General features: G+C 39.4%; 1 protein-coding gene across 2 annotated transcripts in view; it reads left to right on the forward strand.

Annotated features, from left to right (window-relative positions):
• shtd (shattered) overlaps positions 1-16,512 on the forward strand; it is a 786,765-nt gene that overhangs the window by 526,818 nt on the left and 243,435 nt on the right. For both annotated transcript variants that reach the window (XM_067155551.2, XM_068229717.1), the window contains exons 21-22: positions 5,247-5,409; positions 14,290-14,469. In XM_067155551.2, coding sequence (XP_067011652.2) covers positions 5,247-5,409; positions 14,290-14,469 — 343 coding nt within the window. The remainder of the gene's footprint in view (positions 1-5,246; positions 5,410-14,289; positions 14,470-16,512) is intronic.

Here is a 16,512-nt window from a genome sequence, read left to right on the forward strand (position 1 = left end):
CCCTCACCAGTTTTTGTGGATTCTGCTTTTCCGCATACTGCCTGCTGTGTGATATTGTGGCTTTCCTTAAAATGCTAAATACAAAAAAATTACGATTTCACTCTATTTTCAACTGTGAAACACACCGAAGTGAGTGAAAGTACGGAAAACTACCCTTAGACGTTCCGGAAGACGCATTCTATCGTGACGTGGAGAAATTTTGAATTTAAATTACTCTGTAAAATACGGTACTATTTAAAAAAAATGTAAAGTCAGTTTAGAATTAAAAGTCTGAATTGTTTTCTGTTTAAATATGACATATGGGGACAGTTTTCTTCCATCTACGGCTGCACAAAGCATAACTGTACACTCAGCATCGAAAACTAGATGAGCCAGGAGCGTGTTGGCAACCTTGACGCAAATAAAACCCGCACCCCAGTTTTGTGCCTCGAATTTTTAAAAAAATATGCAGGGATTATTCGCGTAAATACGGTATTTATTTATCGTATGGCAAGTATACAAAAGAAACAGAAAATTTACACTATATACAAGGAGAAGAATGTTGGTAACGTTCACATTTACAAATCAATGTCCAGTTGCTGTAGCCATTCTAAGAAGCTGTGTGTAGCACTGATGACATCTTGGGCTGGTCCATTATACTTTCTCGGGCACTCCTCAATAATGTGCTGCACTGACTGGAAAGGGGCTCTGCAGTCACAGGCAGGGGATTCTCGAAGTCCCCACTTATGGAGCATGGCCTGTTCTTAAACGGTTAAGTATAGACCATTGGTGTCTCTTCAGGTGAAATCCTGGGAGTCCAGTTGTGGTGTTTCACACATGCAGAGCTCCAACTTTGATGCCATTTTTCTTGGATAAGGAAGCCAGTTATGTCATGCCATATTGGGAGAGAAGGAGGTAGGTCAGTAAGGACCTCATGGATTGGGAGATTCTGTGGGTGATCAGGATGGTGTAACTTTTTCCACTCGTGTATAGTTGCTTCCTGTTGTCTCAGTTCCAGAGGTGGTATATTACTGGTAGTATGTAGCCGCGAGATTGGGGTGGATTTTAGTGTGCCTGTTATGGTTCTCGTACATTCGTTCAAGTTGACGTCGATCTTCCTAGAATGAGTGCTATGTTGCCACACCGGGGCACAATATTCAGCCACTGGATAAACCATGGTGAGGGCAGTAGTGCGTTGTGTGGATATACATCAACTCCCCATGTCGTACCAGCTAGTTTCTTCATGATGTTTCTTGACTTAAGTTTCTGACTTGTATTTTCCAGGTTTCCAAGTCATTGGAGAGAATGGTTTCCCCCTCTTCTAATGTGACAGTTTGGACAGCGATGGCTAAGTCGTCAGCATAGCAGAATTTCTTGCTGTTGGTTGTTAGGCATGTCACTGGTGTACAAGTTGAAAAGTAATGGGGCTAATACAGACCCTTGAGGTAGTCCTTTTTTTTCTGTAAAAGACTTGCTTGTCTTTTGCCCTATGGTGACCTTGAAGTAATGATTTGTCCGCATGTTCTTCAGAAGGGCTGTGAGTTTTTGGCAGCATGTATGCTTTTCAATTTTGAACAGTAGTCCATCCAGCCATACTGTATCATATGCCGCTGTCAGGTCAAAAAAGCGACAGATGTCTTTAGCTTCTTTGGAATCCTGCCTCAATATATGATGTTAATGCTAAGACTTGTTCACAGCAGCTTCGTTTGGTTCTGAAACCCGCCTGGTATGTTGGTGTTACGTCATTTATTATTTCCTGGATTCGGTTGAGGATGAAGCGTTCCAACAATTTGTAGCAGACACTCAACAGTGCAATAGGACGGTAGTTTGAGGGGTCATCTGCTGGTTTTCTTGGTTTGAGAATTGCCATGGTGTCAGCCATCTTGAACTCCGGGGGAATGATTCCAGTCTCTAATACGTCGCTGAAGAAGTTCTTTATTTTCCCATGCTTCCCAAGATATCTTATGAATTCAGGGAAAATACCATCTGAACCTACGGCCTTCCTCATTTTTAGCATGTTAATGCCTTTCTCATTTTCTTCTTGGCTGAATGAATTAGCATGAATAGAGTCATTTTGGAGGCTGTTGTCCAATTTCTTCATCTGTCTCTCAATGTGTTTCTTCGTAGTGGGGTCTATTGGAATTTTGTCAGCTCTTGATTTGATATGTAGTACCATTTCATTTGGTGTTATTCCTGGCTTCCCTTTGCGTATGTTTGAAGCAGCACCAAGTTTCCTAAGGAGGGTCCATGCTTTTCTACTGGAGTGAGTAAAGCTCAGCTGAGAAGTTAGATCTCTCCATTTCTCTTTTGTTCCTTTACTCAGATCTTCTAATATCCTTTTTCCCACTTCAGAATCTTCAGTTTTCTGATAACTATCATACAATTTTTTAGTTTTATCCCAGCATGGAATACGGTATACTGCTTCCTGAATCCCCGGGGGATGTTTCGCTTAGCTGCACCGATGAAAACGCCTAGAAACCTCTTGTAATTTTCTGCCTTAGGGGGAATCCATCTCAGATTTCTATCTACTTCTGATTTGTACTGGTCCCAGTTTGCCTTCTTGAAGTTCCATCTTGGTTTATGTATGGATCTGACAACTGGTATTTCAAGACCTATATTGATAAGAGTGGGTCTGTGTTGTCTTCTTGAAAAATGTTGAAGGACTTTTATTGTGGGGTCTAGGGGGAGTTTTCTTTCATCTGTGGCTGGGTGTTTGTGCTGTCCCCAACATCCCTGCAACTCACACACCACCCATAACACTATCCTCCACCACAATTACACGCAGTTACCTCACATGGCAGATGCCGCCCATCCTCATCGGAGGATCTGCCTTACAAGGGCTGCACTCGGCTAGAAATAGCCACACAAAATTATTATTATTATTTCGGACCATTTATATTGGTATTATAAATGTACTCATTCGGGACAAATATTTCATATTCCCTGCGGGAATCAACATCTATATCATATTTCACCTCAGTGATTGAAGTGCAATTATAAGAAATAAATTCTTCTTTTCTGTCCAACTCATCCCGGTCAGTCTCCTCCAGAACCGCATTTCCGCAGCTTCTAGTCTTGATTGTGCTTGTTTTCCCCAAGTCCAGGTCTCACAACCGTCACATTCCAAACAAAGGTTTTAACAAATTCCTATGTGCTTATTTAACAATAGATTTTTCCTTCTTTGAAACATTTATTTTGTCATAGCAATTCTTCTTTTGACTTTTGCCAGGCACTATCATTGGTAATAACACTACCCAGATAACAAAATTCTTTAACCTGATCTCACAGCCTAATTTAATGTTTGTTTTCAATTCAGTCTTTTTCTTTTGAACGACCTTCATTTTCGTTTTCTTTGTGTTTATTTTTAGCCTGAACTTCTTTAACGTGTTGTTTAGTATTCCGAGCATCCTAGTCATTTTGTGCTCTGAATCAGCTATCAGTGCAATATCATCTGCAAAGTGAATACTGTATTTACCTGAAAAATGCCCGCATCCTCATTTTAGGAAGGCTTATTTTGAAAAAAATGAAATGAACTAAAATTGCTTCTGTCGAAAGAGTAATGTAGGCATAAACAAACATTTTGTATCACTCCGTGAGGTCCACGTGGTCTTTACGCAAATATGAACATGTAAAATGAAAAGGAGCAAGTAGGCCTACTTACGTGACGTGAACTTGCAGTAGGCTCGATTCCCTGTAGATGAGAAGATTCATTGTCTCTTGCATCACTAGAATCCTCTCGTAAATTACTTACAAGTTCGTCACACTCCAGTGGTCTCTTTTTACTGGACAGTAACACGACCGGTGGTAGATAATTCTTTTCGTGCAATGTAAACACTTGAAATAGACACACCGGCGAAATCTGATGTTAGTTTTGCGATACAGTAAGACCTTGTTAATTCGAAGTCTTTGTAATACAGAAATCGGGCTTCCAATTATGTGATTTCGAATTAACAACCACCTTGTAATTTAGAAATGTCAACCCTCGCCAGTTTTCGCACATTCTGCTTTTCCGCGTACTGCCTGCTACGTGATATTGTGACGTTCCTTAAAACGCTGAATACAAAAGAATAATGATTTCACTCTATTTTCAACTATGTAACACACTATAGACACACCAAAGTGAGTGGAAGTGCGGAAAGCTACCCCTGTACGTTCCAGAAGATGCGTTCTATCATGACGTGGAGAAATTTTGAATTTAAATTACTCTGTAAAATTTTTTAAAATGTAAAGTCGGTTTAGAATTAAAAGTCTAAATTGTTTTCTGTTTAAATGTGACATGTGGGGACAGTTTTCTTCCATCTACAGTTGCACAAAGCAAAACTGTACACTCAGCATCGAAAACTAGGTGAGCCAGGAGCGTGTTGGCAACCTTGACGAAAAAAGAAAGAAAAGAAAAAAAAAAAGAAAAAAAAAAAAAAAACTTCACCCAATTTCGTGCCTCAAAATTTGCTTCTCTTGTCGTTCCATTGATTATTATTTCTGTGCTTTGGGCTTTATGCAGGTTAAAAAGCAAACATCTGTCCTTCCAATCATGACCCAACGTTCTCAGAGTTTGAAATAATAACTTCCGCTCTTCTCTCCAGGATTTGACGCAGACCTGGAATTGAAAAATGTTTAACTGTTTGCAGAAAAAAAAAAAAAACAGGTAAAAAGGTCATTTTTTACGGCTATACGGTTGTGCTTCGTTGTAAAACAGTAATCACCCCCATCAACCTTGTGGTAGTTGTCTATGGATACTGTGGATGCAGGACTTTACTGAAAGCCATTGATTGCAAGAACAATTTATATCCACGACGAATCTTAACGCTGTAGCGGAACCTACGTTCTCATCGTCAAGAACATTGTACACAGAGACCAGGATAGGCGTTGAGCACCACCTCACACTAAAGTGATGGTCTTGTCCACCAGAGATCAGGGCTGTTGTTGCAAATTCCCATTGGACCACACTCTAAAAGCTTGGAAAAGTTCAGTTAGCTTTGTGACAACTGGTGGTGTTGCAAGTTGAGAATACACAGGCTGTATAGTGCATGTGATCATAGTTGTCGTGACTTATAACTTATGAAGTAAAAAATTAGCCTGTTTTGTTTATCAGATTTTGCATTTTGTGTACTCTTAAGGAAAACATGGACAAGTTTTTCATGAAAATTTTTAATAATATCCTTTTTACTTTCTTTTTTCTAATTGTTTTTCTCCATTGCTTCAAACATGGAAATTGCCATTCTCTAGTTAGATGTGTAACTGAAGTCTCTGTTTGTGTTGTTGCACAGGGAACCAGTGATTTGTCGACAGAGCATGCAGGCTTCCTGATGGCTCTGGGTCTCAATGGCCATCTTAGCAACCTCGCTCGCTGGAACGCATACGAGTACTTGGTGAAGTGTCACGAGATGACGAGTGTAGGACTGCTGCTGGGTATCGCAGCCACCAAGAGAGGTAAGTTCCCATACAACCTTCTGGGTTCCAGCATCTTATTTGTAGAGTGTTTGGAGCATCCCTCCCACCCTGTACTGGCAACCCACCTGGCTTCCCAGGATTTACTGCAGTAGGCCTTATAAGACTTCCTTGAAACTGTAGGTTTGTGTGGCTGTTTTTCAAGGCCCTTCCACTGGCTGCATTTCTCCCCTGGCTATATTAAAACCATTCCTGTGCTTCCGCTAAAACAATCACTTTCAGACCTTTAATGTAAACTTTATATTTCTTCTTCTTATACCTCTGCGTTTTTCCGTCAATGGCATTAGCGGGTCGTATGCCCACATGTCGCGTACCCTCACGTATACATTCCATGCAAGTTGGCCGTCCAGTTGCGGGCATGCAGTTGTGAGCTTGCATTCAGGAGATAGCGGGTTTGAACACTACTGTTGGTAGCTCTGAAGAGGGTTTTCTTCGGTTTCTGATTTTCACACCAGGCAAATGCTGGGTATACCTTAATTAAGGCCACAGCCGCTTCCTTCCCACTCCTGGGCCATCATCGCCATAAGACCTATCTGTGTCAGTGCAACGTAAAACAAATAGAAAAAAAGAAAAATGCATTTTCATGGCTTTCTTCTTGGTCTTCGTCCATCAGGGTTAAGTACAAGAGCTTGTTGCATCAGCTATGGCCACGTGCCTATACTAGCCAAGCCTTGTCTCACACCTTGCTGACAATGGCCAGTCTCAAGCCTGGATAAAGGAGGGTGCGAGAAGTTAGCCGAAATCCAAATGTCGTATCAATATGCATCAGTTCAATACTGCTCTGAATGAAGTAGCTCCTTGGGGCCATCTAAAACTACTGTCATGATTTGACAAGGCATTAATTTGCATGGACAGAAAGCAGAATAAGTTGGTCAATGAGTTGTCGTAATTTGGGGTTATTTCAGACAGAAAACTGACTTTTTGGGCTCATCTTGATCATCTTGTTGTAAAGGTTGGCAAGAGGGCTGACTCTTGCTATCAGAACAACCTGGAGAATAGGCTCCTCTTCACTAAAAGTAATATACCATGGAGCAGTAGAACCAATGGGTGATATGAATAAACCGGAGACTTGTCTCTTGTCTCATAAATATTAAGACATGTCTCAAATGTATATGAATAAAAAAGCGATGTCTCAGCAGTGACCTTTGCTCTTTGAGACACAGCTCGTTAGCGGATTCTCTCGGAGACACATCTCCAAATGTATATGAATAAACTGGAGTTTAGTCTCTCTGAATGGAGACTGGTCTCAGAATTTCTTGAGACAGCCTAGAAGGTGACTCAAGCCGATAGAATCAGGCTGAAAACGTGATGGCGGAGTTTATGATGGTTTTACAACGGAGAAGAAAAATTTATAAACCACGAAGAAATTCTCTCGAACATGATTATAAAGATCTCTACCGTTACCGGAAAGAAAATGTGGAATGGTTAGCACATTTTCTGGTGCGAATACACGAGATATATAACAATAATGATAAAGATGATGACGATGATAGCCATTTGCGATAGGATTTACATGCATCATAAAGTCTAAAATGTTCAAAATCAAACCAGAAATATGCAAAACCGTGCAACATACAATTCTAATAATTTTCTTAGTAATTATTAAATTACTTTAATTATTCTTAATCTATTCTACATTTGTAATTTTTTTCTGTACGTTGACATTTTTTCTATTCACAAAACACGACTAACATTTTATAAATAAAATTAATTCACAATCACGGAAAAGGCCGAAATAAAACATAGCTATGTTTAAGATATGACTTACAATTATTCAAATTCAAGGTTTTCATTATTCACTTTGTCCTGCTCCTTAGCTGAATGGTCAGCGTGGTACTTTTCGGTTCAGGGGGCCCCCGGGTTCGATTCGCTGTCGGGTCAGAGATTTTAACCTTAAATCCTCAACATTCCTGCAACTCACACACAACACTATCCTCCACTACAATAACACAGCAGATGACACCCCGTCCTAGTCGGAGGGTCTGTCTTACAAGGGCTGTACCAGGCTAGAAATAGCCACACGAAATTATTACCTATTATTATTATTATTATTATTATTATTATTATTATTCACATTTTGATATCTGGAAGGATATTTTTTCAAGTCTGAAAATTATAGCTCTCTATCACATGTTAGCCAAATGGTATTGAACGAATGTGCGTGTCTTTGGTCCTGGTGTAAGCTATCCCATTTATGTTTAAGTGCCGTAAAATTTCCTGCCCATGCCTTTTTCGATTGCACTGTTTCTAAGTTTGTTTAAAAGTTTCAACCGGAGGCTCGTGCCCTTGAAAAAATATGCTGTAACTGGTCTCACAACATTTAACAGATTCGCATAATGACGTTATTCGGCCAATGATTTGCTGCCTCTGTGAGTGCTGCTCTTTCTCAACCATCGCACCAAAATCTCACTTGCGCCGAATACTACGAGAAAAGCATTTGGTTTGGATCAGACAGATTTCAATGAAACTTCCATGAATTGTCAATCTACCTGTCTTAAATTTATTGCTGATATTCACTTTGTCATAAAATCAACGACATTGTTATGAGTAATTGCTAAAGAACAGCTGGGTGGTTTGCAGCTGTATTGACCTCGTGTATGCACTGTAGAAATGTACTGATAGTTCTATTTTAAAGTTACATTAAACAGTGCGCTATAGAGTGAAAATTAGATTTTGACAACATGAACAGAATGTCTTGCTCATCAAACCCATTTTACTAACATGCACAGTATATGAATATTTCAAAATATTAGGCTTTTAATACTTCTTTGTCGTTTACAATTGAGGCTGAAATATGTAATATGAAAGCCTCGTCATTTGTATATAAACTTGCATGCTATAAATAGCCTTAAACTTTCGGATTCTTGTTGAGATTGATTCATTTTGTCACACTGCGGGTAACCTATATAACAACGTCAATCATGCAGCGATGTTCTGATGTCTTAATTGACCATCCTACCATGTTTCATTGAAATCGCTGCCATCTACACACCACGTTCCATTTAAAACTGGAGCAAAAATTTACTGTCAATAAATACCGGTACGAAAATGTTATTTCACGGCAGAATGGTTATCACCATTGAGTTCCGGATGTCTTAGCTCATCATGTTACTAAGTTTCATTGCAATTTGTCCGGTCCAAATCAAACAACTCCCTTTGTTTATCAGTATGGATAGCATTTTGTATTGTTTCTAAGTTTTGAAAGTTTGCAATTTAGACAGTTTATGCAACAGTATATAGTTATTGGTAGTATATTTTATACCGGGTGAGTTGGCCGTGCGGTTAGGGACGCAAGGCTGTGAGCTTGCATCCGGGAGGTAGTGGGTTCAAGCCCCACTGTCGACAGCCCTGAATATCGTTTTCCGTGGTTTCCAATTTTCACACCAGGAAAATTCTGGGACTGTACCTTAATTAAGACCACGCCCGCTTCCATCCCACTCCTAAGCCTATCCCATCGTCGCCATATGACCTATCTGTGTCGGTGCGACGTAAAACAAATTGTAGAAAAAAAAAGTACATCATAGGCAGAAAGACCCCTAGCTATGCACAGGTATGGTCAATAAACTCTTCATATTCGTGAAGAATGAAGTCCGAAGCGTGTGCTAAAAAGTGTTTGAGTGACTTTCAATGACCGCAGAAAATTATGCATTTGTATGTGGATCCTGAATGTGATGATAAATACAATGTAACTTCTTACACAATATCTTGAAGGAAACTTACAAGAAAAGAAACCTTAAATCAGTCGTTCACAAGCTGGGGTTCAAGTATACCAAATGTACGAGCCACTACGTTTATGTAAGCCTAGAAAGAATTGAAATAAGAACTAGTGGTTATTGAATATTGATTAATACGAAATAGGCTCCCAAGTTAAACATAACTGAAGAAGAAGAAAAGTCTGTCAAGAACTATTCTAAATGAAAAAAATATCGGTGGGTGTTCCACTTCTCCCTTTCATATAAAAGATTTTCCATTTGCAGTTGCAAAATCTGTTTTTGCACTGAAATGAGTTCTTCAGTTTTTTCGAGAACACACTGTCGCTTTTCAGTCTTTTTTGCTTATAAATCTAACACTTTCATCTGTTCCAACAAAACCACTTTTTGTAGTAATTCACTCGTCAGCTGACAGATACCAGAGTCAGTGTGCGAGACTCGTCTCAAGCGGAAGGAGACAAGTCTCGTTAGCGAGAAACAAACTTTATTCATATACATGACGAGTTGTGTCTCGCAAGTGACTTCCGTCTCAATCCTCCTTCGAGACTTGTCTCCGAGTTACATCTCATTTTTATTCATATCACCCAATGTGTCTGCCTGTCATTATTAATCTAACGCTGGGCTCAAATTAAGCCACATCACATTCAAAGGGGCTTTGCACTAAAGATAATAAGAGGATACCAAGCCATTTCCACTGACATTGCTCTTATCACATTATAGAACCGTTATTTCTTAGAGCTAAGTACGAGGCATCAGTAACTAACTTCAAAAAAGACCACATGGGTGCTCTTAGTATACATTTCATCAACACAGAGAAGTAGAGTCATTTTGTTGCCTTTGGTCACCTAGGGTTATACCACAAGTGTGTAAAAAATGACTGTTATGATGCAAAACACGAGTTTGATATATACGCTCTGTCGACACGAATAGTCAGCTCCTTCATAGGTTTTACTGATAACAATAAAGAATTCAGCAGGGGTTATAAATTGACTCCTACAATCTGAGCTATTCGCCCTAGAACACGCTGTCAGATAGTCCTCTGATCTTGCGAAATCAGTGAAGATAATATAGTGATTCTTAGGCCTGAGTGAAAACAGTTAGTGACAAATACAATTCCAACTCGATTGCTGCTAACATTAGCCCAGGACAGCATCACTTGTGTCAAGGGCCAAAGCCGCAGCACAGAATGAGGTTGATGACTGATTTCGACCAGTAGTAAAAACGGCAGCAATACTAGGAACAGTTTTTCAGTGACTCAAATACAAATTGTTCAAGGAGGCTTTAGCAGACATGGCAAGTTCAAAAGTTATCTTCAAAGATTCAAAATACAGAAAGCAGACAATTACCAGTGCCAGTGCAGACATGTAGTAGAGCAAACGGTTGGTCACCTTTTTTTTCAAATGCCCATTGCATGGTGGGAAGAGTTAGAATTCCCCTGTGGGTGGGGGCAGTAGAATAACACCCACGGTATCCCCTGCCTGTCCTATGAGGCGACTAAATGTGGCCCCTCAGGCTCTGAATTTGGGAGCGTGGGTTGGTGATCGTGGGGCCCTCAGCTGAGTCCTGGCATTGCTTCCACTTACTTGTGCCAGGCTTCTCACTTTCATCTATCATTCAACCACCCTTAGTCAACTCTTGTTCTTTTCTGACCCCGACGGTATCAGAGCACTGGAGGCCTAGGTCGTCTTTCATTTTCACGCCCTTCGTGGCCCTTGTCTTCCTTTGGCCGATACCTTCATTTTAAAAGTGTGGGATACCTTCCATTTTTTCTCTCTAATTAGTGTTCTACAGAGGATGGTTGCCTAGTTGTACTTCCTCTTAAAACAATAATCACCACCACCACCATCACCACCAGAGTTGCAACTTCATAGCTCATTTGAACTACTGTGAAATTCATTTCTTACCACCACTTTTATAAATTGTGTTGTTCTTCTGCTTTTGTGATTTTTTGAGGGGCAGCTATTTAAACAAGTATAATATCATAGTATTTTATGTAATATATTTTGTAAAACTGTAATCCTAACGTACTTTTTGTGTAATAGGGCTGTGTATATCGGAGATTCAGTAGTAGTAATAATAATAAGAAGAAGAAGAATAATATGCTTCGGTTATTTCGCAAATTATACGGTATAGGGAGGAATATTTGAAATTGTGATACAAGTAAGTTTGTGATAAACCTTTGAATAAGTATCATAATTCTCCCTGTTGCAGACATTACTACTAAATTGCTGAGTTCTCAACAGATGTCTCTATCTACTTGCATTGGTCTTCATCACTCTAGCAGACACACGATGCATATTCAAAGATTTAATACAAACTTACCTCCCTTTATCCTATACTGTGAAGGATTGAGGTGAATATTGCACCAGCTGTACTGGCAATTTTTGGTACAAGTAAACGGTGAACCAAAATCCTTAAAATATCCTTTAAATTTATTAGTAAATACTCACCAAACTTGTTAGGCAACTGGCCATAACCCAGAGAGTAGTTGGATCGTAAGTTAAGTTTTGGCACGGTATGAAATGAACAAAGTTTTGAAAGAAAAACACCAAAGTTTCTTCTTTTAAACAATTAAAATTTAATTGGTAATTCATTTGCAAGAACTTTACAATTGATTGAAAGAATAACCTACTTTTTCTCCTTTGAAAAACTTACGGTGCACCATTTAAGGCAAATTAAATTAACAAAGACAGAGATATAAATTAAGACTGAATAAGGTTAAAACAATTTCCACTGAAATGAGGGACGTCCTCTAAACTAAAACGACAATTAACATTAATGACTAAATGAATAAAAGAAGAAAAATTATCACCTGGCAGAAGGCCCTAAAATTTAAAAAATTTCTAGCAGATTAAGTGTGAAATTTTTACAGGATTTCTTGCCTTTTAACTTATTATCGGACTTAGTAATGAGAGGCCACAAGATTCTCTTGAAGCAACCAGATCTCAAGGGGACTACAGGAAGGGTAAATAGAATGTAGACTGAACACCAGTCCAAAAACGGAAAGAGACACAAAGGTTAACTTTAAATAGGTCACCGAGATGACCTAAAAAAACATAACACTTCACTAAAAGAACGAAGTAGCTCCAAACTTGGGGGACAACCAGCACAAATTAATCATCAAACACCAAGATTTAAGAGTAAAACACTCAATCACAAGGGCCACGCCCACTTCAACACAATTACATATATCATTAATACAGAGCGAATGCACTCCAATAAATTAATAAAAAAGGTAAGAGCAAAACCACTCAAACCTTTTTTATAATATTAATAATCCCAACAACTTATCCCCAAGGGCAACGGTTGCCACGGAGACAACAAACAACAGCTATGGAACCGAAAAAAAATTTACATACGGAAAAGGAAAATCAGATATGGAAAATTAAAAGAATAAAGAGATTCTGATTTCCTGAGAAAATCGTGTGGTTTCAGTTTTTACAGCGGACGACTACACATTAGCAAAACTATGTCCTGGCTTCTTAATAACATATCGTTTACATGATCCAAAATAGAAATAAGATTTACAACGAAGCCATTTCTCGCAGAAAAATGCAGAAATATAAACGGGTTTGGGGAGAATTCTTCCTGCGGTACGGAGGTTGAAAAGTGCAGTCAGTAAGCCAAATACTTTTCACGTTACGAGATTTCCAAGTTCACTTGAAATAAAGATCTATCAGAATTGATATTTGTAAGACAGCATAATATCCGGTAATTTACTTAAGATTTTGAGACGGGGCAATCCAGCTGCAGGATGAAAAGAAAATAGTGATAAGCTTGGAGTAAACAACTTACATTGGTCCTTGAGTAGAAGCTAACGCATGGCGTCAGCCGGGATCTTATTCTCACAACCTTTAAAAAGGAAGAATTAGCCAAATAAGCTGTGGACGTCCACTCCCAGAAGAATAATTAACAACCATTGAGGGCATTAGCTCCCATACCTCATAAATTACCCAGTTATGCTGAGGTATTTTGATGGTCTAGAAATGAGCCATCGCAAGACACATCCAACATCCATGGCGGACAACAATGCACTACTCACCACGCGAACAAGCAACACGAAGCACAAGCTAGTTGGAAGGTGTGCAGACCACGAGTGAGACTCGCTCTACAGCCAGTCCGACCCCGCAGAGATGGGAGCAGAATACATTGTAAATGAACGATGGAATATAACTCCGTGGGCAGAGAAGATGCAATTAAATTTAGCGACATAACTCGCACAGGAAATAAAATTAGAAGCGAGTTGGATTACAATTCCTAAGTGATACAGATTCGAATGGCGAGTCAGTCACGCCTAAAATGTGGCGAATAAAGGCTAAAAACGTGTCCCCACTGGGACAATATACATTATTACTGATAAATCTTAAAATATGATCTCTAATTTTAAGCTTGATTTCTTACTGCAGACTGTAACGTGGAAACACTTACTGAGGGCTGCCTTTCACAGAAGGGTATATACTTGTCCCATAGCTTTTTTTTATGCTTAGCAATATTCTTCCACACATACTGGGCAACTTATGCCAAGAAAACACTTAGGTGGCTGTTTCTCGTTAAGACCTCCTTCACCAACCTTCGAACCTTCCTCATTAAATGCTGTTTAGTACACCTGTTTGATCGTTGTCACACAACTGCTGGGGATATCTGTACTGATCTGCTAATCATCTGCATGTTTTAGCTTCTTTACAGCAAGACAGAGATCGTACACATTTCTCTGATACTGGTTATTTTTAAAACAGACAATATAGTGAGATAATGGGGCCATCATAATCTGTCATTCATTCATCAAGTACAGCTGTGTGTGGGCCACTTTTACACTATCTACCTGTCCTCTGCACTCTCACCAAAGATTGGCTGCCACTGGACTGTCTGTGGCTTTGGCCAGTTTCAGCGGCTAGCGTTGTATAATAAAACTGCACACGTTGAAGGTCATTGAGTTTTGTGGTGGGGAGGGAAGCAATGTGGTAGCTGCTAGTGGTGTTTGTTACTCTTAGATCGTGAATGCAAGATGACCCTTGATTTTTCATATAAAACGTTGCCTTGGATTGTGTGTGAGAAATGTGGTGATACATTCCTTGTTGTGACATACATATTCTTCATGTTAATGAAGTTTTCATCTTAACAAGGTTTTACTACAGTTGCGCTTTCTGAACAGGTACAATGGATGTCTCCACGACTAAGATGCTGAGCCTACACCTTGAGGCGCTGCTTCCACCCACCTCCATTGAGCTGGACATCCAACAGAACATCCAGGTTGCAGCACTCTTGGGAGTGGGACTTTTGTACCAAGGCACTGCCCAGCGGCGAATGGCGGAAGTTCTCCTCTCAGAAATTGGTGAGTATGACTTTTACTTCTTCGGTAACTTTCTAAATCTTCACTGTTTAGTAAAATAACATTTCAGGAAGGAATTATTTCAGTTCTCAAAACTCTTGAAGGTACAGTGAATTTCAGATGAACTAGAAGGCAAGCTTGGCCTTTCGACAGCAGTTGCTGGCTTCTTCTGTGAGGCTTCATGTTCTATGCTGTAGTTCTCTCTCTTATCACTGTTCCATTTCTCTGCTCCTATTAGTATTCACATTGTGGATTTCTAGGCTATTCTGTTAGTGGCCACACCATTCTGTCAGCGTGAGCAAACATGCTTATATTTTCAGTTTCAGTTGTATCTTGTTTCATGTGACAAATAAATCTCGGTTCATCTTTCAAACATTTCACCATTTAGCTCATTGTTAGGAACATTGTGGGTGCTGTCACTGTCCTACTTGGAAGGTTACGATGTCTAGAATTGTGATTTCTGGCTGTATTTTACTTGGAGTGTAATTTCAGTGAACGGTACAGTCTGTGGACCGTTAAGATGGCTGACGTTCCCCAGGATACCTTGACCACTGTGTAGCTGTAAAGCTGCGTTTACACTATCGAAACTTCCTCTAAAGCTGCGTTTACACTAGCGAAACTTCCTCGGGTGAAACTTACTCGCTTCGAGTGAAATTTCGCACTACCCAAAACAGAGCGCAATTCAGAGCGAAAAATAGCGCAAGTGGGGCGAGCCACCTTCAACAAGCATGAACACTTCTGTTCTTGTTTTGCAGCCAACATGGAAACTTGTTTTGTCCCTCCAGCCGTTGCAGCCGCGTTTTCCATCGTATCAATGTCATTTTTTATCAAGAAAGGGAAGAAGAAAAATCGGCGCCCTCGACGATGGTGGAGCAAACAATTATTCCTTGGAAGAAGCCAATATGGAAACAGCCTTACGAGAGAAATGGCACAGGAACCCATTGACGATACAGTTAAGAACTTTGTCCGCATGAGTACCCAAGATTTTGAACAACTCGTTTCACTGATCAGTAAAAAAGTTGAAAAACAAGACACAACATTCAGAGAAGCAGTAACAGTTAGAGAAAGGTTGGCTGTCACACTGCGTTTCTTAGCAACTGGTGATTCGTACACAAGTTTGCAGTATTTATTTAAAATATCGAAGTGCACAATATCAAAAATCGTTCCAGAAGTTTGTGATGCGTCGATTGAAACACTTCAGGATTATGTGAAGGTAAGGATAATAACTAATCACATTTAAAACAGAAAATAGACTCGGTATTTATTATATATGTATGTTTTTTAAGTCAAATGAACAAATAGGAATGCTAATAATTAAAAATCACACAATATTAATTCAATTTAGAAATACATTTCGTATCCAAACTGCACCCATTTAAAAAATAGCTTTTGATATATTTGTTAATTGTTGTGGATCAGTACAAAAAATGTGTGAAAATGTAAAATAAAGATAAAATAATGGAAGAAAAAATAAATCACAAACCAAGTAAAATTAGTCACAAGCACAATAGCCCATCTAAATATGACGAATCCAAATGTTCAGGGCTTGTGCCTTCTGAATGTGGTGTTGTCTGCCCACTAGTGGAAGTTCTTCACAATGACCCAAGAATGCTTCAAAATAGGTACCAGTAGGTTCAAAAAGTAATGAAATGACACAATTTTGCATTATAAACCAATAGTAATAGCTTACCTGATCCAGTGACTCTGCTCTTATTTTCTTTCGATCTTTCACTTCGATAAGATCCCAGTAGCGCTTTCATCTTCGCTTTCACTGTAGAGATAGGAAAGTTTAGTTGAGAACTAATTTTCTTCCACGTATCTTCTCTTTTATTGCGATTGAAATAGTTTTTGTTTTTCGGATTCCATATAAAATCTCTATTTTTGTAGAGCTCGATGAGCTGCAAGCACTGTTCTTGATTCATCCTTCGTGCAACTATGGGAACCACGTTTACACTGAGAGAAATTCGATGAGCGAAACCCTTTGATGCGCGGACAAAAACCGACTGACCTCCGGCTTGCAGCGAGGGTCCTCACTCCGCAATTACT

The sequence above is a fragment of the Anabrus simplex genome, chromosome 11, assembly GCF_040414725.1.
Source record: "Anabrus simplex isolate iqAnaSimp1 chromosome 11, ASM4041472v1, whole genome shotgun sequence".
Taxonomy (NCBI): Eukaryota; Metazoa; Arthropoda; class Insecta; order Orthoptera; family Tettigoniidae; genus Anabrus; species Anabrus simplex.